General features: G+C 39.1%; 1 protein-coding gene across 1 annotated transcript in view; it reads left to right on the top strand.

Annotated features, from left to right (window-relative positions):
• SPTLC2 (serine palmitoyltransferase long chain base subunit 2) overlaps positions 1–24,814 on the top strand; it is a 112,254-nt gene that overhangs the window by 45,471 nt on the left and 41,969 nt on the right. The window contains exons 7-9 of the mRNA XM_007459778.1: positions 1,885–1,990; positions 3,204–3,423; positions 5,724–5,850. Coding sequence (XP_007459840.1) covers positions 1,885–1,990; positions 3,204–3,423; positions 5,724–5,850 — 453 coding nt within the window. The remainder of the gene's footprint in view (positions 1–1,884; positions 1,991–3,203; positions 3,424–5,723; positions 5,851–24,814) is intronic.

Below are 24,814 nucleotides of genomic sequence, written 5' to 3'. Positions count from 1 at the left end.
ACAGGCCAACATAGGCCATTATGCATCATTTAAAATCTTTTCTAATCTAATAAGTCCAATAACATTAATTTTTATTGCTTTGATTATTAAGTGTTGAGCAACTTTTTTTTTTTTTTTTTTTTTTTGTGGTACGCGGGCCTCTCACTGTTGTGGCCTCTCCCGTTGCGGAGCACAGGCTCCGGACGCACAGGCTCAGTGGCCATGGCTCACGGGCCTAGCCACTCCGCGGCATGTGGGATCTTCCCAGACCGGGGCATGAACCCGTGTCCCCTGCATCGGCAGGCGGACTCTCAACCGCTGTGCTACCAGGGAAGCCCCAAACTGTTTCTCTTTTTACTGATTATAAGAGCCCTTTATGTTGCAATATTTTTTATTTTTAACTTTGTTTTTAGTGTCTTGCTGTGCACTTATTAAAATGTTTATGTTGTCACATTTATTGTCTTAAGACTTTTATTTGGATTTTGTGTAATGGCCTTCCCCATTTTTATCTTTAGTTTACATGGGATTTGGAGAGTATACTGTGAGAGAGGTATTGACTTTTTTTTTCCTGAGTAGATAATATGATCAAGCATTCCATAGATATTTCCTTTCATCTAAAATTTTGAATCAGTGTTTATTTTTCTCTTTCCTTCTGTATATAAACAGAGGAAACTGAAACAATGAGTCCATTTTTACTTGTCCCCTGCTGTTTGCCACACGTCGACCTCTGCAGCAAGGCTAGTGGCTTCAGATGAAACTTTTTACTTTGTGGGAGCATCTCCTATCTCTAGGTTAGATAGTAGATAGATTGTTTTGTTATGAATAACCAAAGGTGTAAACACAGTCACAGCTTTTGGCCATTTTGTGTTTGTAGTATGTGTTTTTATTATCTTATTTCTCTTTTCTGCCAGTTTGCTCTCTTCTTTTATGAAGAGAGCAAATTCATATAAGTTTGTAACCCCTTCCTTCAGTGATGAACAGTAAAGAATATAAAATCAGATTTATGGGATGCCTCCCACCCCTGGTGAACACACCCTAGACTTAATGTTGCATAGATTTTTGGGCGGGGGGTTCGTAGGGGCATTGTTTCAGGGCAGATATTTTAAGTATGCAGTCTGTAGTGGTGGTAGCAGTGGTCTTCAAAGCATTTTGTCTTTAACAGGAAAATTATGCTCCTCATTAGTGGTAGTACTAGCCAAGTGTTTCCTGGGCCTGTTAACCACCTTAATGACCAACAGAGCCAGAAGAACTTGGTTGTGGACAGGCAAACTGGTCAAGTCAGACATGGAACAGTCTCAACTGATGGCCAAGCTTGCTAACACATAGATTCATGCTTGCCCAGACTGGTGTATATTCAACCCACTACCCAGATAAAGCTACTCAGCAGGCTTTCATTGAATATATCCCAGGTGAAAGGAAATGGGGTGTCCCCACTTTGAAGCTTTTCTCCCATATTTTGCTTCTTAGGAGGTGTATGTGTTTGTAGTACTGCATTCACACTTTCTTGCTCGGCCTTCTTTATGCATTTACTTCTGAATGACTCACTAGGATTAAAGATACAGTTGATTGTATAAATACAAAAAAAGCTAACTGAATGGCAAGGTATTCCACATGAAACACTGGGCATTTCATAAGCATGCTAACCAACTGAATCAACTGTGCCATACTCATTTAGTCGAGTTTCTGTGGTTTTGAACACTTGTTACGTTCTAGGTGAGATTTTAATTCAAGCCAGCAGTAGCTTACCCATTTGGCCCTATCTTTTTCTGCCCAGTTCTAATTATGTTAATGTCCTTTGCTATCTGAGACACACTTCCTGAATAAGAAATGTATATTTGCACTTTAGGAATAAAGTTAGCAAAGAGGAAGATACTTTGTGGTGAAATTATTTTTTGTGTGCCATAGATATGCAAAGCCTAGAGAAGTTGTTGAAAGATGCCATTGTTTATGGTCAACCTCGGACACGAAGGCCCTGGAAGAAAATTCTAATCCTTGTGGAGGGAATATATAGGTAATCCTGCTTTATTATTCTTATGTCTGATTTGCCCCATGGAGTCATAGACGTTTTAAGCTGAAGGGGACACTAATCTAGACTCCTCTGGAACTAAGGAGACAGGGTTTCTGACTTGTTAAAATACCTGGCTCTTCTTTATTCTTTCCATCATGCTGTATGATCTCCAGATCTCCTTTCTATTTGGCTCCTTTATTTTTCCACTGTTTGTAGAGGGGGTTTATACATAGGGGCAAGAATTGGAATATGTTTTCTAATATGTCAGAACAAATTACACGCCATTTAATTTTAAGAAATATTTTATTTTGCTTACCTATTTGCAGCCCTTGCATTTATTCTATCTCCTAATGTTTTTTATTCTTTTCATGTAATTTTAATTACACATGCAGTGAGATGCAAAGTCTAATGTTGCCTATAATTACAAACTTTAGAAGAATCTACTGTGACCTCTATCCCTCTGTGGTGAATTAAGATCACTTGTATTCTGGTGTTTGTTTTAAAAGATCCAGTCTCCTTTCCTTTAGATATCTGCCCAGCCATGGCATTGTCTTTCTTTGCCAGTTTAAAATCACAGGTATGCTTCTTTTAAGGCTGGCTAATTTCCTTCACCATGTGCTGCTTTGTAGTTTAGCCTTTGGAGGGTAATCTTATTTTTTCTTGTTCCCAAATCTTGTTGTAACTCTGAATATGGAAAACTAGTGTAATGAACTCGGCATCTTGTTGATGTTCAATAAATATTAATCCTTTCTTTTTCCTTTGGGGGATAAAAAACCATTTCAGTCTATTAATGAACAAAGATTTATTAATAAGTGCTGGAAGAGAGTAGTGAGTTAATAACAGAACTGCCTTATAAAATATACTGGAAAAGTAAGTTAAGAGCTGTTACATGTTTTATGTAGAAGACTAATAATATAGATTGCAGCTTGGTTCCAATGGTATTGTTGAGACTGAATGAGAAGATTATGGAACACAAGTGTAATATATCCGGGGAAAATTTTTTTATTCTAAAGTTGTCTGGAAGTTCACCTGAGTTAGTATGAACCCAAGGAAATAAAGAATTGTTAAAACTGCTAAAAAAAAACCCCACAGGCAGAGTTGTCAGACCATTTAAAAGGCAGTAAACTTAAAAAATTAATAATAATAAAGTGTCCAACTCCTAATTTTTGAGAGTTAAGAAGTCTCTGGGTGTGTATTTTTTACCCTGTTTTGCCAGCATGGAGGGATCTATTGTTCGCCTTCCTGAAGTGATTGCCCTTAAGAAGAAATACAAGGCATACTTGTATCTAGATGAAGCTCACAGCATTGGGGCTCTGGGCCCTACAGGACGAGGTGTGGTGGATTACTTTGGCCTGGATCCTGAGGATGTGGACATTATGATGGGAACATTCACAAAGAGCTTTGGTGCTTCTGGAGGATACATCGGAGGCAAGAAGGTAAATGGGCCCTGAGAATCAAACAGTTAAGGTTCATAAAGGTACTGGCTACTAGATTTCCATTTGGTTACTCACATTTAGCAGATAGAGTCCCAAACTTGGATGTGGAGATCCTAAATTTGTTTGTGATTTAGGCGTATAATGCCAGCACACTTCACGCTTCAGCTGCCTGGTGAGTGACTCTGATAAGCTGGTTCTGTTCATTGTTTGTTGTTTTCTTATTCGTTCTAAACTACATCCTGGTCTGAGTACAGAATACCCTCTTGTATGAAAGAACACACAGTGGTGCTGCCTGTTTGCCATAGTCTTCTATTGGGTTTGAGTTGTGCTCACTATTTCAAACGTAGTGGGGATGTCATGGGAACCGGTGGGGGATAGAAGACCAGTTTCTTCCCCTGCCCTTGGATTCAGATGCATCTTGGGTGAGCATCAAGACAGGAAGAAAAAAGATTACTCTGCTAGCTCTGGTGTACTAACAAGGCATTGTATTTTCCAATTCAAAAATTACATAATGAACTCTGGGGTATTTGAGAATCAATGTAGCATGGTGGAAATGGTTCAACCATGGAGACAGAGCCCTAGGTTTGAGTATTTCCCAAACTTCATGAGACCTTGGGCAAAGTATTTAATCTTTCAGTTTCCTTATCAGGAAAACAGAGATAAATGTGCCTGGCTTATAAGATTGTAGTTAAGGTTTAAAAAATAATATATGTCCATGCTATAATGTAGAAATAACCTTGAAAGCCTTATGTTAAATTAAAGAAGTCAGTCACAAAAGGCTAAAGTATTTTTTTTTATATGATATATCCAGAATAGGCAAATCATAGAGACAGAAATAGATTAATGGTTGCCAGGGGCTCAGGAGATGGGGGAAGTGGAAAGTGACTGCTGATGGGTATGAGGTTTCTTTTTGAGGTAATGAAAATGTTCTAAAATTAGATAGTGATGAAAGTTGCACAGCTCTGTGAACATACTGAAAGCCACTAAATTATACAGTTTGAAAAAGTGAATACTATGGTATGTGAATTGTATATCAATAAAACTTATTTTAAAAAACTCTCCAGTATTAGGAAAAAAACCAATGTATGTCAAGTATTTGTACATAGTACATGGTAGGTGCTTAAATGTCCTTAAATAAATGTCCTTAAATTCCTCTTCAAAATTTGACGCTGGGAGTCTTAAAACATGGACTTTCTCTTAATAATTCATTGTCTTTTAGAGAAACCCCATTATCATTGGTTTTAGTCAAGTTCAATAGATACTTACTTCAATTTTTAAAAGGACCAGGCTCACTTTGGAGAATTGATTGGTTTTTGGTAAGATTTGTTGCTAAACAAAAGGATAGAAAAATAATACTCTGGGAGATCATTGAGGTACAGTGTATTTATGTTTTTTTGGTTTTGTACAATTTTTAGTATCTACACTGTTTTCTGGCGGCATTTTCTGTCTCCTGTTTCGGTTCTGGAGCATAAGCTTCTTTGTGTGCACATTTTATATAAAGACTTAGCGAAGTTAAAAGGTATCAGAGAATAGAGATATACAGCTGATTGTTTTGAAATTTTTGTGACTGACAGACAAGTTTGTTTTTTTTAATTCAGTGAGGTGGCTTTAGTGTCCTTATGAAAGACCCAATGAATTTCTGTTTAACTTTTGCCACATTTATATCATTTTATAAATCTCTGTTTATCTGGAGAGGACATTTAGTGTCTTTAAAATTGATATTAGAGACCTGTCTCTTATTCGGGAATGTAAGGATGGGCTTTGCAGGCATGGGATAAGATGCAAATGATATTTTCTGTAATACTTAGAAGTAAGTTGTATCTAAACAGCAATTCAAATGCTTTCTTGTTTAATTTAGCATTGCAGAGCTGTTTATAACATTAAATGGTATGTTCTCTAAGTTTAGAGGTCTTCTTTAAAGCTAGTTCTTCTGCCTTTCATACTGTGGCATGTTTGAAAAATGAAACAGAGAATTCCCTGGTGGTCCAGTGGTCAGGACTCCTCGCTTTCACTGCTGAGGGTGCAGGTTCAATCCCTGGTCTGGGAACTAAGATCCCACAAGCTGCGCAGCACAGCCAAAAAAACAAAACAAAACAAAGCCTAAGGATGTTGCCATGTGTCTGACCCAGTTGTTGCTGACAGTGTGCTTTGACTGTATTGGTTGATCTCGTGTCTCAGATAGATGTCCCTATTCCAGTGCTATTGAAGGGAGGAGGCTTCTGTCACCTGGGAGGAAGGCAATGACATTGCCAGTGAATTCACGCACTGCCTCTAATGACTCACTTCTGTGAACTCCGCAGGAGCTGATCGACTATCTGCGGACACATTCTCATAGTGCAGTGTACGCCACATCACTGTCACCACCTGTTGTGGAGCAGATCATCACTTCTATGAAGTGCATCATGGGGCAGGATGGCACCACCCTTGGTAAGTCTTTCTTTTCTTGGAAAATTTCCTGGGCTCAGTAAATACTTAGCAACCAAAAGTACTCTTTTTCTTGAGCTTTTTTCCTAAAAAGAGGAGTCAGGTATACTAATGGGCAGAGCTGGCAGGTATGTGAGGTCTTGGTTTCTAGGGACACTTTTCAGTGTGTTTACACACACCATGAGAACTAGCCTGGCTCGTTTCCTGTTGAATTTTCTTGTCTACAGATGGTGAGCCTTTAATCTCACTATCCTACGTATTCTCATATCTTAGGTGATAAGTCTTCAGGGTCTTTCTTGAATTGCATAATTTTATGTGAAGATGTAATTCACTGTGTAGCGATGTTTTGTTCCCATAGTATTTAAAAGCTGCTGTTTCCATGAATTAGTGTCCTTGATTTAATGCCTTTTAAAAGAGTTTCTAATTTAACATACAGTATATAATAAAGGTCATCCTGAATCTATTTATTCTGTCTTTGGTGGGATTTGTAGTCCAAACTAGATTCTCTGACTAAAACATACTCAAGTGAACCAACAGTGATGTTTGCTTTCTGATATTTGACTTTTATATCACTAGAGGGCAGTGTTGACTACAGAAAAGTTATAATAAAGGGGGAGCAATTGGGTTTGTTTGTTTTGTTTTTTCACTTTGAGAAGAATCTCCATTGTGAGTGTGAGATATATATTTGCTTTTTGCTTTTTTTTTTTTTTTTTTTTTTTTTTGCGGTACGCGGGCTTCTCACTGCTGTGGCCTCTCCCATTGCGGAGCACAGGCTCCGGACACGCTGGCCCAGCGGCCATGGCTCACGGGCCCAGCCGCTCCGTGGCATGTGGGATCTTCCCGGCCTGGGGCACGACCCCGTGTCCCCTGCATCGGCAGGCGGACTCTCAACCACTGCGCCACCAGGGAAGCCCTCTTTTTGCTTTTTTAATGCTTCTAAAATCACTTTTGCTCTAGTGAAATATTTCATGTTATCAGCCTTGAGCTCTCTACTCTTCAGCTGTATAATATTTTGTGGTAAGATTGATCTGGTTTGCATTGAAAAACAAGAAAAAAGTAGTATGTCTCATTTTCATTGATTTAAGCCTGTTTTCTTAAATCAGAATTTTCCCTTAATATTTTTTCTGATCTGTGGTACATGCATCCTTGTTATCTCTTGGAAGTATTGATCATTTTCAGTTTCATAAATTGATTCCTTGGGGAAGAATATAATTCATTAATGTCGTGAACACCACATGGAGCCTTGTGAGAAGCTCCCTGCTAACAAAGCTACAGTGTTATCTTCTCTCTCTCATATAAGGTATTACTAGAAATAGTATGCTTTGACCTGAGTGTACATATATGCTCATATATGTAAATGTATGTGTATCTATGCTCAGATATATATATGTATGTAGTTAGCACTTAGCTACTTATTTGCCGTAGGTGCATCAGCCTTGTTGATTCAGCACACAGATTTAGGTGACTGAAAAATGAATGGTAACAGCTCTCAAAGTTACCTTAGATAATTTCTTTGCCCTGTCCTAGAGCATGGATCCATGTGATGCGTGACCTCTGGATAAATGACTTATCTGTGCTAAATAATGAAATCTAGGCTCTACTGGTAGACAGAAAATGAAATATGGTAATTAGATATAGACTTTGGGTTAGCACTCATTTTCCAGTTTATCTATTGCCTCTCTAACCACCCCCTAAGCTTAGTGGTGTGAAACAACAGCCATCTTATTATGCTCACAGATTCTGCGGGTCAGGAATTCAGTCAGGGCACAGCAGGGATAGCTTCTCTTTGCTCCACAATGTCTGAGGCTTGAACTTGGAAGACCCAGGCAGCTGGGGAAGACTCTGATGGCTGGGGGCTGGGATCATCTGGAGGCTTCTTCACTTACACATCACCTGGGCTGGAGTGACTTGAAGGCTGGGCTCAGCTGAGGCTGTTGACCAGAGCACCTTCACGTGTCCTTTCCATGTGGCGTGGGCTCCTCACAGCATGGTGACCAGGTATCCAGATAGGACCCTGCAGAGAGCAAGCATTCCCAAAGAACCTGCTGAAACCCCATGACCTTCTGTGATCTGTTGTTAACAAGCAAGTCACCAAGGCCAGCCCAGATTGCAGGGCATAGGGAATCAGACTCCACCGCAAATGGGAGGCAGATCAAAGAATTTGTGGCCATTTTTAAAACTTGCCACTACCAGCCTTTAGATAATATATTTTAAAATTAGTCCCTAAAACTTTTAATTAGTGTGACATGCTGGTTATGTTGTTTCTCTCCCAGAATAGAGGATAATAGAAATCTAACCATTTCTCATAAAGCCTGCTACCTGATCCTATTTAAATTTGGCCTGATTTCTTTGAGATTTGAGTGTGTTAAGGCAATGCTTATTTTTATGGCATCTTTTTTTTTTTTTTTTTTTTTTTTTTTTTTTTTTTTGCGCTTTGCAGGCCTCTCCCTGTTGTGGCCTCTCCCGTAGCGGAGCACAGGCTCCGGACGCACAGGCTCAGTGGCCACGGCTCACGGGCCTAGCCGCTCTGCGGCATGTGGGGTCTTCCAGGACCAGGGCACGAACCCGTGTCCCCTGCATTGGCAGGCAGACTCTCAACCACTGCGCCACCAGGGAAGCCCTATGACATCATTTAATGCATCTTTTCATTGTCCTTGAAGAAAAAAAGGTGGAACCAGACAGTAGCCTTTTGACTGTGCCTTAAGGTGACCTTTAAAAAAGAGGTATCTGCAATTATCTGAGTGTGATTTTATAATAGAAGTCACCTACCTTAAGAGAAACTTAATTTCATATGTTCAGAACATTGAATTTCATTAATTCCACAAACATTGAGTATCTCACTACATGTTAGACTCTGTGAATCAGAATCCATAGGCAGTGGGCATCCAAGCAGATCATTTGAATGAGGTGTATACTTGGGGGTTACTGGGGCTGTAGAGGGTAGTGGGCTGTTGTATTAATCCCAGAGATTACTGTACCATAGAAAAATTGAAATTTTATTAATCATTCACCAAATATTTGAGTGTTTGCAGTGTGTAGTAGGTGCTGATTCATCAAAGAATAAAATACCCCCAAATTCCTGCCTTGCGGGGTTTCTAATAAGGGAAATAAATTATACAGTTGCTAGAAAGTGGTAAGTACTCTGGGAAAAAGCAGGAAAGGTAGGTGTTGAGGAGTTCTGGAGACACAGTTTGTAATTCTAAATAGGGTGGTCATTGAGAAGGTAAGATTTTATGGAGCACTTGAGCGAGGTGGGAATTTAACCCTGAAAATCCAGGGCTAGAAGGCCCCGAGATGTAGGTGACTCCATGTTCAGCAATAGTATGAAGGCCACTGTGGCAGGAGCATAATAGTATAGGTAGAGTGCCTGAGGGTGAGTGAGTGAGGTGAGGACAGCGGGGAGACTCTTGTCCTGCAGAGGTGTTAGGTTGATATGAAAACACAGACACACTGGTTCTCCTGCCTTGTCTAGTATCAAACTCAAATTCTTGAATAGTTTCTGTGGGCTTTTTAATATTGGCAGGTTTGTGGCCCGTTTCAGATAGGTTAAGAATTTTACTGCCCCTTCAGATTTCATGAAAAGTACAGAATATAATATACCTATGATTATATTTTGAAGAAATTTGTCTAGAAAGAGTCAGATTTGCCTAAGACCTATACCAGTGGTTTTCCTTTCAGTGAATTTCAGTAGCACTGTGAGTTGGGAATGGGGGAAGCAAAGTGTAACCCATATATGAACAGAAGAGACTGTTACATGATAATACTGATATTGCAAATGGAAGAACTCTTGCTTTACTTTGTGGTAAATATCTCACATATGATTTCTATTTAGGAATGAGAGGGGAAAAGATCATGTAATGTTAGAGTTTGATCCTAGATTTAATGTTGGTTTAAGGGAATATTAAAAGTAAGAAGCTGGTTTTCTTGTCATGTCCCTACTATTATTCTCTGACTTTTGTTACAAGGCATACAAATATTAAGCATTATTTGAAAAAGCTCATTTTTGACATAACGTCTTCTCCTTCTTGTAAGACATAATAGTTTTATATATTGCATGTTTTTAATTTCTCTGTTGTGTAAACTTATTTCATCATAAACAGTCCTTCCTGTGGGGCCACTCCAGAAGCTTTTCTCACCAAACAGGATGCCGACCCAATGGAATTCCCTTGCAGATGGGACTAAAGACAGCATAGAGTCTTTAGTCTTTAGTCTTTATTTTTTCCTCCCGTTTCAGTTTCAAATAATTCAAAGAATTATAGGACTAGAGGCTTTAAATAAGCTACAGTTAGCACAGCATTTATATAATTTATTTTTATACAACCAGTTCTTTTTAGTTATCTCTTTTATACATATTAGTGTATACATGTCAATCCCAATCTCCCAATTCATCCCACCACCCCATCACCCCCCCGCCACTTACCCCCTTGGTGTCCATATGTTTGTTCTCTACATCTGTGTCTCCATTTCTGCCTTGCAAACCAGTTCATCTGTACCATTTTTCTAAATTCCACATATATGTATTAATATACGATATTAGTTTTTTCTCTTTCTAACTTACTTCACTCTGTATGACGGTCTCTAAGTCCATCCATGTCTCTACAAATGACCCAATTTTGTTCCTTTTTATGGCTGAGTAATATTCCATTGTGTATATGTACCACATCTTCTTTATCCATTCATCTGTCGATGGGCAGTTGCACCCATGACCTGGCTATTGTAAATAGTGCTGCAATGAACAGTGGGGTGCATGTGTCTTTTTGAATTATGGCTTTCTCTAGGTATATGCCCAGTAGTGGGATTGCTGGGTCATATGGTAATTCTATTTTTCGTTTTTTAAGCAACCTCCATACTGTTCTCCATAGTGGCTGTATCAATTTACATTCCCACCAACATTGCAAGAGAGTTTTTCTTTTCTCCACACCCTCTCCAGCGTTTGTTGTTTGTAGATTTTCTGATGATGCCCATTCTGACCAGTGTGAGGTGATACCTAATTGTAGTTTTGATTTGCATTTCTCTTATAATTAGTGATGTTGAGCAGCTTTTCATGTGCCTCTTGGCCATCTGTATGTCTTCTTTGGAGACATGTCTATTTAGGTCTTCTGCCCATTTTTTGATTGGGTTGTTTGTTTTTTCTTAATATTGAGCTGCATGAGCGGTTTACATATTTTGGAGATTAATCCTTTGTCCGTTGATTCATTTGCAAATATTTTCTCCCATTCTGAAGGTTGTCTTTTCGTTTTGTTTATAGTTTCCATTGCTGTGCAAAAACTTTTACGTTTCATTAGATCCCATTTGTTTATTTTTGTTTTTATTTCCATTAGTCTAGGAGGTGGGTCAAAAAAGATCTTGCTGTGATTTATGTCAAAGAGTGTTCTTCCTATGTTTTCCTCTAAGAGTTTTATAGTGTCTGGTCTTACATTTAGGTCTCTAATCCATTTTGAATTTATTTTTGTGTATGGTGTTAGGAAGTGTTCTAATTTCATTCTTTTACATGTAGCTGTCCAGTTTTCCCAGCACCACTTATTGAAGAGACTGTTCTTTCTCCGTATATCCTTGCCTCCTTTGTCACAGATTAGTTGACCACAGGTGTGTGGCTTTATCTCTGGGCTTTCTATCTTGTTCCATTGATCTATGTTTCTGTTTTTGTGCCAATACCATATTGTCTTGATTTTTGTAGCTTTGTAGTATAGTCTGAAGTCAAGGAGTCTGATTCCTCCAGCTCCGTTTTTTTCCCTCAAGACTGCTTTGGCTATTCGGGGTCTTTTGTGTCCATACAGATTTTAAGATTTTTTTGTTCTAGTTCTGTAAAAAATGCCATTGGTTATTTGATAGGGATTGCATTGCATCTGTAGATTGCTTTGGGTAGTATAGTCATTTTCACAATATTGATTCTTCCAATCTAAGAACATGGTATATCTCTCCATGTGTTTGTGTCATCTTTGATTTCCTTCATCAGTGTCTTATAGTTTTCTGAGTACAGGTCTTTTACCTCCTTAGGTAGGTTTATTCCTAGGCATTTTATTCTTTTTGTTGCAGTGGTGAATAGGGTTGTTTCCTTAATTTCTCTTTCTGATCTCTTGTTGTTAGTGTATAGGAATGCAAGAGATTTCTGTGCATTAATTTTGTCTCCTGCAACTTTACCAAATTCATTGATTAGCTCTAGTAGTTTACTGGTGGCATCTTTAGGATTTTCTATGTATAATATCATGTCATCTGCAAACAGTGACAGTTTTCTTTTCCAATTTGGATTCCTTTTATTTCTTTTTCTTCTATGGTTGCCATGGCTAGGACTTGCAAAACTGTCGAATAATAGTGGCAAGAGTGGGCATCCTTGTCTTGTTCCTGATCTTAGAGGAAATGCTTTCAGTTTTTCACCACTGAGAATGATGTTTGCTGTGGGTTTGTCATATGTGGCCTTTATTATGTTGAGGTAGATTCCCTCTATGCCCACTTTCTGGAGAGTTTTTATCATAAATGGGTGTTGAATTTTGTCAAAAATTTTTCTGCATCTATTGAGATGATCATATGGCTTTTCTCCTTCAATTTGTTTATATGGTGTATCATATTGATTGATTTGTGTATATTGAAGAATCCTTGCATTCCTGAGATAAACCCCACTTGATCATGGTGTACAATCCTTTTAATGTGCTGTCAGATTCTGTTTGCTAGTATTTTGTTGAGGACTTTTGCATCTATGTTCATCAGTGATATTGGCCTGTAATTTTCTTTTTCTGTAGTATCTCTGTCTGGTTTTGGTATCAGGGTATTGGTGGCCTCATAGAATGAGTTTGGGAGTGTTCCTTCCTCTGCAGTTTTTTGGAACAGTTTGAGAAGGATGGGTGTTAGCTCTTCTCTAAATGTTTGATAGAATTCACCTGTAAAGCCATGTGATTCTGGACTTTTGTTTGTTGGAAGATTTTTAATCACAGTTTCAATTTCATTACTTGTGATTGGTCTGTTCATATTTTCTGTTTCTTCCTGGTTCAGTCTTGGAAGGTTATACGTATCTTTCTAAGAATTTGTCCATTTCTTTCAGGTTGTCTTTTTTATTGGCATAGAGTTGCTTGTAGTGGTCTCTTGATGCTTTCTGTTTCTGCATTGTCCGTTGTAATTTCTCCTTTTTCATTTCTAATTTTCTTGATTTGAGTCCTCTCCCTCTTTTTCTTGATGAGTCTGGCTAAAAGTTTATCAGTTTTGTTTATCTTCTCAAAGAACCAGCTTTTCGTTTTATTGATGTTGGCTACTGTTTTCTTTGTTTCTATTTCATTTATTTCTGCTCTGATCTTTATGATTTCTTTCCCTCTACTAACTTTGGGTTTTGTTTGTTCTTCTTTCTCTGTTTCTTCTAGGTGTAAGGTTAGATTGTTTATCTGAGATTTTTCTTGTTTCTTGAGGTAGGATTGTATAGCTATAAACTTCCTTCTTAGAACTGCTTTAGCTGCATCCCATAGGTTTTGGATCGTCGTGTTTTCATTGCCATTTCTCTAGGTATTTTTTGATTTCTTCTTTGATTTCTTCAGTGATTTCTTGGTTATTTAATAATGTATTGTTTAGCCTCCATGTGTTTGTGTTTTTTACATTTTTTTCCCTGTAATTAATTTCTAATCTCATAGCATTGTCAGAAAAGATGTTTGATATGATTTCAATTTTCTTAAATTTACTGAGGCTTGATTTGTGACCCAAGATGTGATCCATCCTGGAGAATGTTCCGTGCGCACTTGAGAAGAAAGTGTAATCTGCTATTTTTGGATGGAATGTCCTATTAATATCAATTAAATCTTTCTGGTCTATTGTGTTATTTAAAGTTTGTGTTTCCTTATTAATTTCTGTCTGGATGATCTGTCCACTAGAGTAAGTGAGGTGTTAAAGTCCCCCACTATTATTGTGTTTTCATTGATTTCCTCTTTTATAGCTGTTAGCATTTGCCTTATGTATTGAGGTGCTTCTCTGTTTGCTCCTACATATTTATAATTGTAATATCTTCTTCTTGGATCGATCCCTTGATCATTATATAGTGTCCTTCCTTGTCTCTTTTAACAGTCTTTTTTTTTAAGTCGATTTTATCTGATACGAGTATTGCTACTCCAGCTTCTTTTGATTTCCATTTGCATCCCCTCACTTTCAGTCTGTATGTGTCCCTAGGTCTGAAGTGGGTCTCTTGTAGACAGCATACATGTTTTTGTATCCATTCAGCAAGCCTGTGTCTTTTGGTTGGAGCATTTAATCCATTCACATTTAAGGTAATTATCGACGTGTATGTTCCTATTACCATTTTCTTAATTGTTATGGGTTCGTTTTTGTAGGTCTTCTTCTCTTGTGTTTTCCACTTAGAGAAATTCATTTAGCATTTGTTGCAGAGCTGGTTTGGTGGTGCTGAATTCTCTTAGCTTTTGCTTGTCTGTAAAGCTTTTGATTTCTCTGTTGAATCTGAATGAGATACTTGCCGGGTAATGTAATCTTGGTTGTAGATTCTTCCCTTTCATCACTTTAAATATTTCATGTCACTCCCTTCTGGCTTGTAGAGTTTCTGCTGAGAAATCAGCTGTTAACCTTATGGGAGCTCCCTTGTATGTTATTTGTCATTTTACCCTTGTTGCTTTCAGTAATTTTTCTTTGTCTTTAATTTTTGTCAAGTTGATTACTGTGTGTCTTGGTGTGTTTCTCCTTGGGTTTATCCTGCCTGGGACTCTCTGTGCTTCCTGGACTTGGGTGGCTATTTCCTTTTCCACGTTAGGGAAGTTTATGACTATAATCTCTTCAGATATATTCTCGGGTCCTTTCTCTCTCTCTCCTCCTCCTAAAACCCCTATAATGCGAATGTTGTTGCCTTTAATGTTGTCCCAGAGGTCTCTTAGGCTATCTTCATTCTTCTTTTTTTTTTTTTTTGCGCTATGCGGGCCTCTCACTGTTGTGGCCTCTCCCGTTGCGGAGCACAGGCTCTGGATGCGCTGGCTCAGCGGCCATGGCTCATGGGCCCAGCTGCTCCACAGCATGTGGGATCTTCCCAGACCGGGGCACGAACCCATGTCCCCTGCATCGGCAGGCAGACTCTCAACCACTGCGCCACCAGGGAAGCCCTCATTCTTTTTTCTTTATTCTGTTCCAGGGCAGTGAATTCCACCATTCTATCTTCCAGGTCACTTATCTCTTCTTCTGCCTTAGTTATTCTGCTATTGATTCCTTCTAGTGTAATTTTCATTTCAGTTATTGTGTTGTTCATCTCTGTTTGTTTGTTCTTTAATTCTTCTAGGTATTTGTTCTTTAATTCTTCTAGGTCTTTGTTAAATATATCTTGCATCTTCTCGATCTTTGCCTCCATTCTTTTTCCAAGGTCCTGGATCATCTTCACTATCATTATTCTGAATTCTTTTTCTGGAATGTTGCCTATCTCCACTTCATTTAGGTGTTTTTCTGGGGTTTTATCTTGTTCCTTCATCTGGTACATAGTCCTCTGCCTTTTCATTTTGTCTGTCTTTCTATGAATGTAGTTTTGGTTCTTTGGGCTGCAGAATTGTAGTTCTACTTGCTTCTGCTGTCTGCCCTCTGGTGGATGAGGCTGTCCAAGAGGCTTGTGCAAGCTTCCTGATGGGAGGGTCTGGTGGTGGGTAGAGCTGGGTGTTGCTCTGGGGAGGGCAGAGCTTAGTAAAACTTTAATCCGCTTGTTTGTTGATGGGTGGTGCTGGGTTCCCTCCCTGTTGGTTGTTTGGCCTGAGGCCACCCAGCACTGGAGCCTACCCAGCTCTTTGGTGGGGCTGATGGCAGACTCTAGGAGGGCTCACAGCCAAGGAGTACTTCCCAGAACTTCTGCTGCCAGTGTCCTTGTCCCTGTGGTGAGCCACAGCCACCCCCGCCTCTGCAGGAGACCTTCCAACACTAGCAGGTAGGTGTGGTTCAGTCTCCAGACCTACCTATGAGGTCACTGCTCCTTCCCCTGGGTCCCGACGCGCACATTACTTTGTGTGTGCCCTCCAAGAGTGGAGTCTCTGTTTCCCCCAGTCCTGTTGACGTGCTGCAGTCAGATCCCTCTAGCCTTCAAAATCTGATTCTCTAGGAATTCCTCCTCCTGTTGCTGGACCCCAGGTTGGGAAGCCTGATGTGGGGCTCAGAACCTTCACTCCAGTGGGTGGACTTATGTGGTATAAGTGTTCTCCAGTTTGTGAGTCACCAACCCAGCGGTTATAGGATTTGATTTTGTTGTGATTGCGTCCCTCCTTCCGTCTCATTGTGGCTTCTCCTTTGTCTTTGGATGTGGGGTATCTTTTTTGTTGAGTTCTAGTGTCTTCCTGTCTGCGATTGTTCAGCAGTTAGTTGTGATTCCTGTGCTCTCCCAAGAGGGATTGAGCACACGTCCTTCTAGTCCGCCATCTTGAGCAGCACAGTATTTTTTGGTTTGCTTTTTTCCCTGGGCTAGTTGCACTACCATCTATGGGTTCTAATCTCATTACCACACCCTTACCCCTTTGAGACTCAGATTCACTTTTCTGAACATACTGTGTTTGAAAGGTGTGTGTGTGTGTGTGTGTGTGTGTGTGTGTGTGTGTGTGTGTGTTTTAAGATCATGAATTTATATATCTTCTCTAAGCTACTCTGTTATTGGAGCTGTTAGCATTTTATATATGATCATAAATTTGAGGCACAATTTCATTTTTGAGACTGATTTAGGAACTTAAGGAGCTCATATATTACATCTACAAAAGTATTTATTTTCTTCTTTCTTGGCCCAATATGGACCCTTGTGGATATGTAGTGCACGTCTCTTGTTGCTGTACAACGATCATCTTTCCTATGTCTTTTATTTTTAAATGTTATATTATTTTCATTTTTTGAAACTTCCTGCAACTTCTGGAAACTGTAGGGAAAAACAGGAGCATTCTAATCTTCCTTGGTGTTCTTGCTTTTCCCTGTTGGCTTTAAGGAACTGGGGGCTGGGGAAGAGAACTAAAAATTATGAAAAAGAAGTCACAATAATTTAAAATGTTTGTCCCTAAATTCTGTGATGTAGACCTGTAGTCATATGGCAGAGTTGATGTTTCTCATCATAATTTTTTTTAATATTTATTTTATTTACTTATTTATTTATATTTTTGGCTGTGTCAGGTCTTAGTTGTGGCATGCGGGATCTTTCATTGCAGCTCGTGGGCTCTTCGTTGCGGCATGAGGGCTTCTCTCTAGTTGTGGCACGTGGGCTTCACAGCGCATGGGCTCTGTAGTTTGTGCCGTGCACACTCCCTAGTTGTGGCATGGGGGCTTAGTTGCCCCGAGGCATGTGGGGTCTTAGTTCCCCAGCCAGGGATCGAACCCACATCCCCTGCATTGGAAGGTGGATTCTTTACCACTGGACCACCATGGAAGCCCCTCATCATAATGTTTTTAAATCTTTTTCTTATCTGTAAAACAATCACAAGCTTACATAAAAGTTGGAAGTACAGCCCAAAAAAACCTTTTTTCCTGAACCAGTTGAGAGTTAGTTGCTGATCTGAAGCCCCATCATCCCAGATGCTTTAGTGTGTACTTCCTACAGAACCATAATACAACCGACCACAGCAAGAAATTTACACTAATATGTTATTTAATTAACTAATATGAACATGTTATTAATTATTTCAGTAACTGGTAATGATACATTATTACTCTCTGTTCCTCAGACCAGCATCCTGAGGCTGTGGATGTGGTTTAGAGTCACCTTTTGTACTTAGTTGTCACATCTCTTTACTCTTCTTCAGTCACAGTTCCTCGGTCTTTCTTTGACTTCTGTGATGTTGACACTTTTAACAATTACAGGCCAGTTATTGTACAGAATATCCCTCAATTTGGGTTCATCTAGTGTTTCCTCGTGATTAAGATTCAGCCTACATATCTTTAACAGGAACAGCACAGAAATTATGCTGCTTTTTCTCATTGTATCCTCTCTTCATCTTCTCAACTAAATATATAACTGTCTTCAGGTTATGTAGGCCTGAAATCGTAGCCATATTTCCCCATGTCTAAGTCAAAATCTGTTGATTCTGCCTGTCACTTCTGCTTATTCCCACTGCCATGTGACTGTTTCAGGCCCTGACTCCCTGTTCCTTAAACAGTTGTACCACTCATAACTGCATTTTCCTTGCTCCAGTCTTTCCTGTACCACTTATTAATCTTCCTAACATACAGCTTCTGTTGGTGTCTGCCTAAAGATGCCGAAATATAGAATAACAGTCTTTAGTAACTCCTAGTTGCCTACAGAATAAAGTTCAATTCTTTATATGATGTTTGAGATCCTCTATAGTTTGATTTTAGCTTAACCATCTTTTCCTGTACCCTCATTTAAACCAATGTGGTGCTTCTGACAGAATGCTCATCCTCCTGTCGCCGAAATTCTGTTCATTCTTCACAACAAAGTGAAATGCTGTCTTTTATGACACCTTTGTGCTGATTCATTTTTTCCTTCCAAAAGCCATGTTTCACAACTTTATATCTCACATTTATAATTTTGTCTCACAGAGCCAGTGCTTAGTGTTTCAACACAATGTTTTCTTCAAAGTGTGTAAGTCAATCAATAGACGTATATGATAGATGTTACAGTTGTTGTCGCAGTCCTAAAATTATAAACATATAATGAAATCTCTAAGCCTTTTCATTGCAATTCTCTAAGCCTTTTCATGCAATTTTTTAAATGTAAATAAGATTTTTTTTATTTAAAAAATCTTTAACTTTTTAAACAGTTTTTAAAGGTTACTTTCCATTTACACTTATTACTAAATGTTGCTATATTCCCTGTGTTGTACCCTACATTCTTGAGCCTATCTTACATCCAATAGTTTGTGCCTCCCACCCCTCACCCCTCTATTGCCCCCCATTCATTGTAATTTTGACTGTATATCTCAAGTATTTTATGTTACTGAATTTTGATTTTTTTCTCTTTAACATGTCACCAATTGGCTAATAATAGCATTATTCCAATGAGTATATGAAGTTAATTATTGCCACATTCAGCATGTCTAATAATTTTTGGTTTTGTCCTGAATGAATTAAGTTTGAGTCCTGTGTATCTTATTAGTATTCATACTTTATTTTTTCTCTTCAGAGTCAGTAGATACCGTCTTAAGTTTATAAACAACACATTTTGGAATTACGAAATAGTCTTTAGGGAACTCCCTGGCAGTCCAGTGGTTAGGACTTGGTGCTTTCACTTCTGTAACTTGGGTTCAGTCCCTGGTTGGGGAACTAAGATTCTGCAAGCCACACAGTGCAGCCAAAAAAAAAGAAAAAAGAAAGAAATAGTCTTTAAATTTATAAAGATAACTAGCCACTAGAAGAATTTTAAAATAGTAATATTACAAAAAGTGGTGGTGATTAGTGGAGGAAACATGGAAAGCAGAAGTACAGATGCCTTATCTAAGCACCATCCAGGGTTGACGGAAGAGGCAGCAGAGGTGTAAGTTTATTATTCAGCATTTTGGTACTAGCCACGAAGAGAGCCAGAAACAGAGCCTGGAACTTCTTGCTGGGAGTGGGAATGGAGGTGGCTGGGTGGAGGAGGGAAACTTCTATTTTTTTTTTTTAATAATTTTCTGTACTATTAGAATTTTATTTTACCAGATTGAATATGTTACTTTTATATTTAAAACTTTTTTTGTTTTAGACTCCAGAGTACACTAATAACTTACATGAAAGTAAATCCTGCCTAAGATAAATTTGAAAGTAAGCCTTAAACATACACACAAATAGTCTGTGGTTGATTATTGATAAATGTTTTCATCTTTTTTGTGGGAAGACTTGTTATTCTTTGGTGATGAGAGGGTAGAGCCTTCAGAAAAGCTGCAGCATGCAGGGGCAGTTGAGATCCTTTCCCTACCCTACTTTGTTAGCACTCCTTTCTTCTTTCTCCCAATCTTTTCCACATTTCCCCTCCAATTCCTATCCTTTTCTCAAAGAAGAGAGGGCCATGTGACTACAGTGATGGGTAGATACTGAGAGCTGTCTTACCTAAGATAACAGTGGTTAGGAATTGTGTTTGTACCTTGAGTAGACATACTGAGTTAGAACAGGCTGGTGAGTAGAAAAAAAATGAGACCTAGGAAATTCTGACAAATTACACAAGACATTTGAAATTCTAGATTTTACTTCACACGTCACTAATCCACGTCCAGTAATAGAAATTTAGCTGTAAGATCTATTTATGAATCAAGGCAAAATGTCTGACCAAAGGAGCTAAAATTGCACTTTTCCATTTTCCAGAGTTGTGTTTTGATGTATTTTATTTCTGTCCAAAGGTGTAGTTAATAACAAGCACAGCACCTAGCTTAGTGTCTGAAATCTAGTAGCCTTTTGATAACTTTGGTGAATGAATGAACACACACATGATCGAGAAATATTAGAAAATGGATGGGTTCTTAAAGTACGTTGCTTGTATACTTGAATGTTAAGCCAGAATGGCCAAACTGTGGAACAGAATAAACTAGATAGGTACATTTTACTAGATAAATTTTAATATGATGACAGAAATAACTTGCTTTGTAGAAAACTGCACTTTTTGTACTTCTTAGTATTGAAGGGAACTGAGAGCTCGTTCATGTGGCTGTTGGCATAGGAGGAAGAAAAAGAATACCTTGGGCAAATCGAGGTTTAATTAAAATTCCGTTTGGCTCATTTGAATTAATTCCTATAATAGACTTGTTAATGAGGTGTTAAATGATCACCTTGAGAATCCCAGGAACTGTCAAAAGCTAATTAGAACTGAGAAGCTTTTTTTGTAAATTTCTATTCAGATTCTCTGCCCATCCTTTTTTTAAAAGCTTTTTTTTTTTTTTTTTTAAAGCATTCCAGGATCCCCATGCTGAGGGGGCAGAACCCTTAAAGAAAACAGTCTTGAGAGAGGGTGGCGGTTGGAGTAGTCATAAAGAGAATTTCCTGCTTCTGGAGAGGGGGTGCTGACATCCGCTTGTTACCTTTGGCAGGCGGGCTTTTCATTTGGTTGAACCTGGGTACCCTTCTTTCCAATCCCTATGCTTTCTGAGTCTAGGAATATTTGGGTTCCATTTTTTTCTTTATTATTATGTACCTGCTTTTATGTAATTTGTTTATTTCACTATTAGAGATTCATCTAAGTAAAAATCAAATTTTCTAGAGAACACAGTTTAATTCTTAGCCACAGTACAGTTTAGCAGTATATCTAATGCTGGAGAGTAGATTAGATCCCTCCTTTGTTGTAACTTACAGCCTAGAACACTGTTGAGAAATATTTAATTCTTCATTTATCAAACATTTCTCAAGCACCTGCTCTGTATCCTGTGGTGGGTATGCTGTTGAGGGGCACAGAGTTGAACAATACATGATCCTTGCCTTTGAAAATGCGTACAGTCTAGTGGTAGGGGTAAGATTCCAGAAAGGACTGGTTTCAGAGCCACAAATAAATTCTTCTTTTGTTCAGCTTCCCCTTTTCTTGGTTTCCCTCCTTCCTTCTCCTCCTCCCTGACCCCACCCCCACCCCCCAAAAACCCCCTTAAACTTCCTTAAATCCAGCTAATTATTTGAAGCAAATTCAGATCTTATTGATTTTATGTTTCTTACTAATTTTTCTATCTAAATGGATTTTTCCTATGGAATATACATCACTTTAGTAAATTACCAGCAATCAAAGAAAAAGATTTTCTTTCTGTAAAGTAGCCTCTTTATTATCTAGCAAAAAGGGCTTTTTAACGAATGGCTAAAGCCTTCTGAAATCAGCAAGCAGTATAACCACTTTACAGGTAGAGAAAATTGAGCTCACACACAAGATAAGTTTTCTCAATATTTTATCTTCAAGTAGAATGTGGCTTTCCTGAACTCCATCCACTTCATAATCTATTTTTAATTTTCTGATTTCTTGTCTGCGAATTTTCAAAAAAACAGCTAAGTTTAGTTGTGAGTAATCGCCCCTACAAATGAAAGCCTACCTCTTTCCTCTCCATGGATCAGTAACCCCTTTAACCTCGCTCTCTGCTTCAGAAATCTATCCTGAATACTCAAGAGCTTCTGTAGCACGGTCTGTCTATTACTTCTTCCACTCCCATTTATTTCTTCCAAATCCAAGTGCTAATAAAAATTTCTTGCCACAGAGAAGTGGTCTGTTAAGTGGTTAACTTAACAATTGCCCAAGCTGAGCACTTTGATATTTGTTGACAGTCTAGCAAAACAGGGGCTGCATCTAGAAGATGGTAAACCTAGTTCCCATTCATTTTGCTTCAGTGTTCCAAAGTTACTGAACACTTGCTTCCTGAAAATCCCTTATAAAGAAGTGGAGGAGTGGTCTCTCCTTTTGCATCTTGTTTCAGAGTTTGTTTTAAGCTGGCTGTTAAGATGCCCACAGACAGCAGGCTGGAAGCTAACCTTTGAACAAATGTAGACTTGTTCATTTAGTAGAATGTTGTTATTAATGCACAACATAAATAAGGAGTTTGAGGATGTTCCCCTTGGACAGGAAAGGAGCCCCAAAGTCGATGCCCCTCATATTGGAGAAGATGTGGTAAGATGATATAAGGGAACTAAACTCTTAATTAAACTACTGTGTATCACATTATTATTTTTTTTTTAAGATTGAAGTAGGTGAACTACCTTAGTTTTATTTCATAATAAAATTAATTTTAAAGATTTTTTTCCATGATTTGATTTGTTCAGTTACTGTTTGGCTGAGATGAATGACCATTTCTTCTCATCACTTACAATTTGTCAACTTTATAGCCCAGTCTCTGTTTTGTTTGTTGAAGAGGAATAACTTTCTCAATCTTTTCTTTTTTAATATTTATTTAATTTATTTATTTGGTTGTGCCGGGTCTTAGTTGTAGCAGGTGGGCTCCTTAGTTGCGGCTCATGGGCTCCTTAGTTGTGACATGCGAACTCTTAGTTGTGGCATGCATGTGGGATCTAGTTCCCTGACCAGGGATCGAACCCGGGCTCCAGGCATTGGGAGCACAGAGTCTTAACCATTGTGCCACCAGGGAAGTCCCTTTCTCAATATTAACACAGTTGGAATTGCTTTTCTCCCCCCAAATTATTTTTTTATTTTTTTACTTGTCTTTTATTTAATTTTAGCTGCACTGTGCAGCATGTGGGGTCTTAGTTCCCTGACCAGGGATCAAACCTGTGACCCCTGCAGTGGAAGCACAGAGTCTTAACCTCTGGACTGCCAGGGAAGTCCCTCCCCCAGAATTATTATTATTATTTGCATTACGCAGGCCTCTCACTGTTGTGGCCTCTCCCGTTGCAGAGCACAGGCTCCAGACACGCAGGATCAGCGGCCATGGCTCACGGGCCCAGCCGCTCCGCAGCATGTGGGATCTTCCCAGACCGCGGCACGAACCCGTGTCCCCTGCATCGACAGGCGGACTCTCAACCACTGCGTCACCAGGGAAGCCCCCCCAGAATTATTTTTGAGGGCTTTATCTAGGAGACTTGATCCTAGATTTTCATCAACTTTATTGCAGTTTATTGCCACAGGAATACTTAATATGTATAAATAAGTGGCAAGATAGATGGACTCTTCTCAGTTAAGAACCAGATGTCCTCCTTAAGGCTTTCCTTAAGATTTGAGAGCTTTTTGAAGAGCAGTTGATTTTTCTTTTTTTTTGCGGTACGCGGGCCTCTCACTGCTGTGGCCTCTCCCGTTGCGGAGCACAGGCTCCGGATGCGCAGACCCAGTGGCCACGGCTTACGGGCCCAGCCGCTCTGAGGCATGTGGGATCTTCCCGGACTGGGGCACGAACCCGTGTCCCTTGCATCGGCTGGCGGACTCTGAACCACTGCGCCACCAGGGAAGCCCTGATTTTTTTGTTTTAATTGTCACCTGTGGTTTAGAAAAAATAAATTATCTAAATACTTGTATCTGCCTGCTATCTACGTTGATGAGATACATGGAATGAGTTTCAGAAGGATCTCATTAAGGTGTACTCTTTTAGCCCCTGTTCTCAAACTTTGTCCGTGGTGGTTCCTAACCTTGGTCACACACAGGAAAGCTTAAAAATTAGTAATAATGCCAGTGTCACGCCCCTTTGCAGACCCATGACTATCTGGGGGTGAGGCTTCTGCAGGATGTTATTTAAAAGACCCCAGATGATTCTAATGTGCAGCCAGGGTTGAGCACCACAGTTATAGAGCTTGTTAAAAATGAGGATTCGATGGGGCTTCCCTGATGGCGCAGCGGTTGAGAGTCCACCTGCCGATGCAGGGGACACGGGTTCATGACCCGGTCCGGGAAGATCCCACATGCCGCGGAGCAGCTGGGCCCGTGAGCCATGGCCGCTGAGCCTGCGCGTCCAGAGCCTGTGCTCCGCAACGGGAGAGGCCACAGCAATAAGAGGCCCACGTACCACAAAAAAAAAAAAAAAAAAATGAGGATTCGAGTCTGTTTCACCAGACCATGAGTTTTGGTGGACAAGGCCTTAGACTATGCATTTTAAATAAAATCTCAATTAATAATGCAAACTAAGTTTTAAGAGATTTGAGGATTCTTTTTTTCTCGAGCTCGTTTACATCAGTGAGAACCAAAAGCAACTCTACTGATTGGTGGTAATTGGGGAAAAGAAAGGAAATTGGAAGACAAGATATTTGATCTGTTTCTTTTAAAAGAAAAATAAGGGAAATATTGGCCTGTGGAACAGGAGTTTGGTGGTGATGTTAAGTTGCCAATTTTCATTGTTTCTGGAAATCTAAATGCATTGATGCTTCCTTTTAAAGAGCTGATGATCCTTGCTGAATGAATCCGTGGCATAGGTGAAGTTAGAACAAATTAGGAGAGGGAAAAGAGACAACTAAGGATTCAGAGACCTATGTTCAGGCCTCTTAAGGATGGTTGGAATTATTTTGTTTTATTTTTTTTTAATGCTACTTGTATTTTTTATAGCCTATTAATTCAGATTCTCAAATTTTGTATGTAACCTACAAAAGGCCTTGCTCACTATATACTCTTTTTTTTTTTTTTTTTTTTTTTTTTTTTTTTTTTTTTTTTTTTTTG

The sequence above is a fragment of the Lipotes vexillifer genome, unplaced genomic scaffold (assembly GCF_000442215.2).
Source record: "Lipotes vexillifer unplaced genomic scaffold, Lipotes_vexillifer_v1.1 scaffold39, whole genome shotgun sequence".
Taxonomy (NCBI): domain Eukaryota; kingdom Metazoa; phylum Chordata; class Mammalia; order Artiodactyla; family Lipotidae; genus Lipotes; species Lipotes vexillifer.
This window is presented reverse-complemented; position numbering and strand designations above follow the sequence as displayed.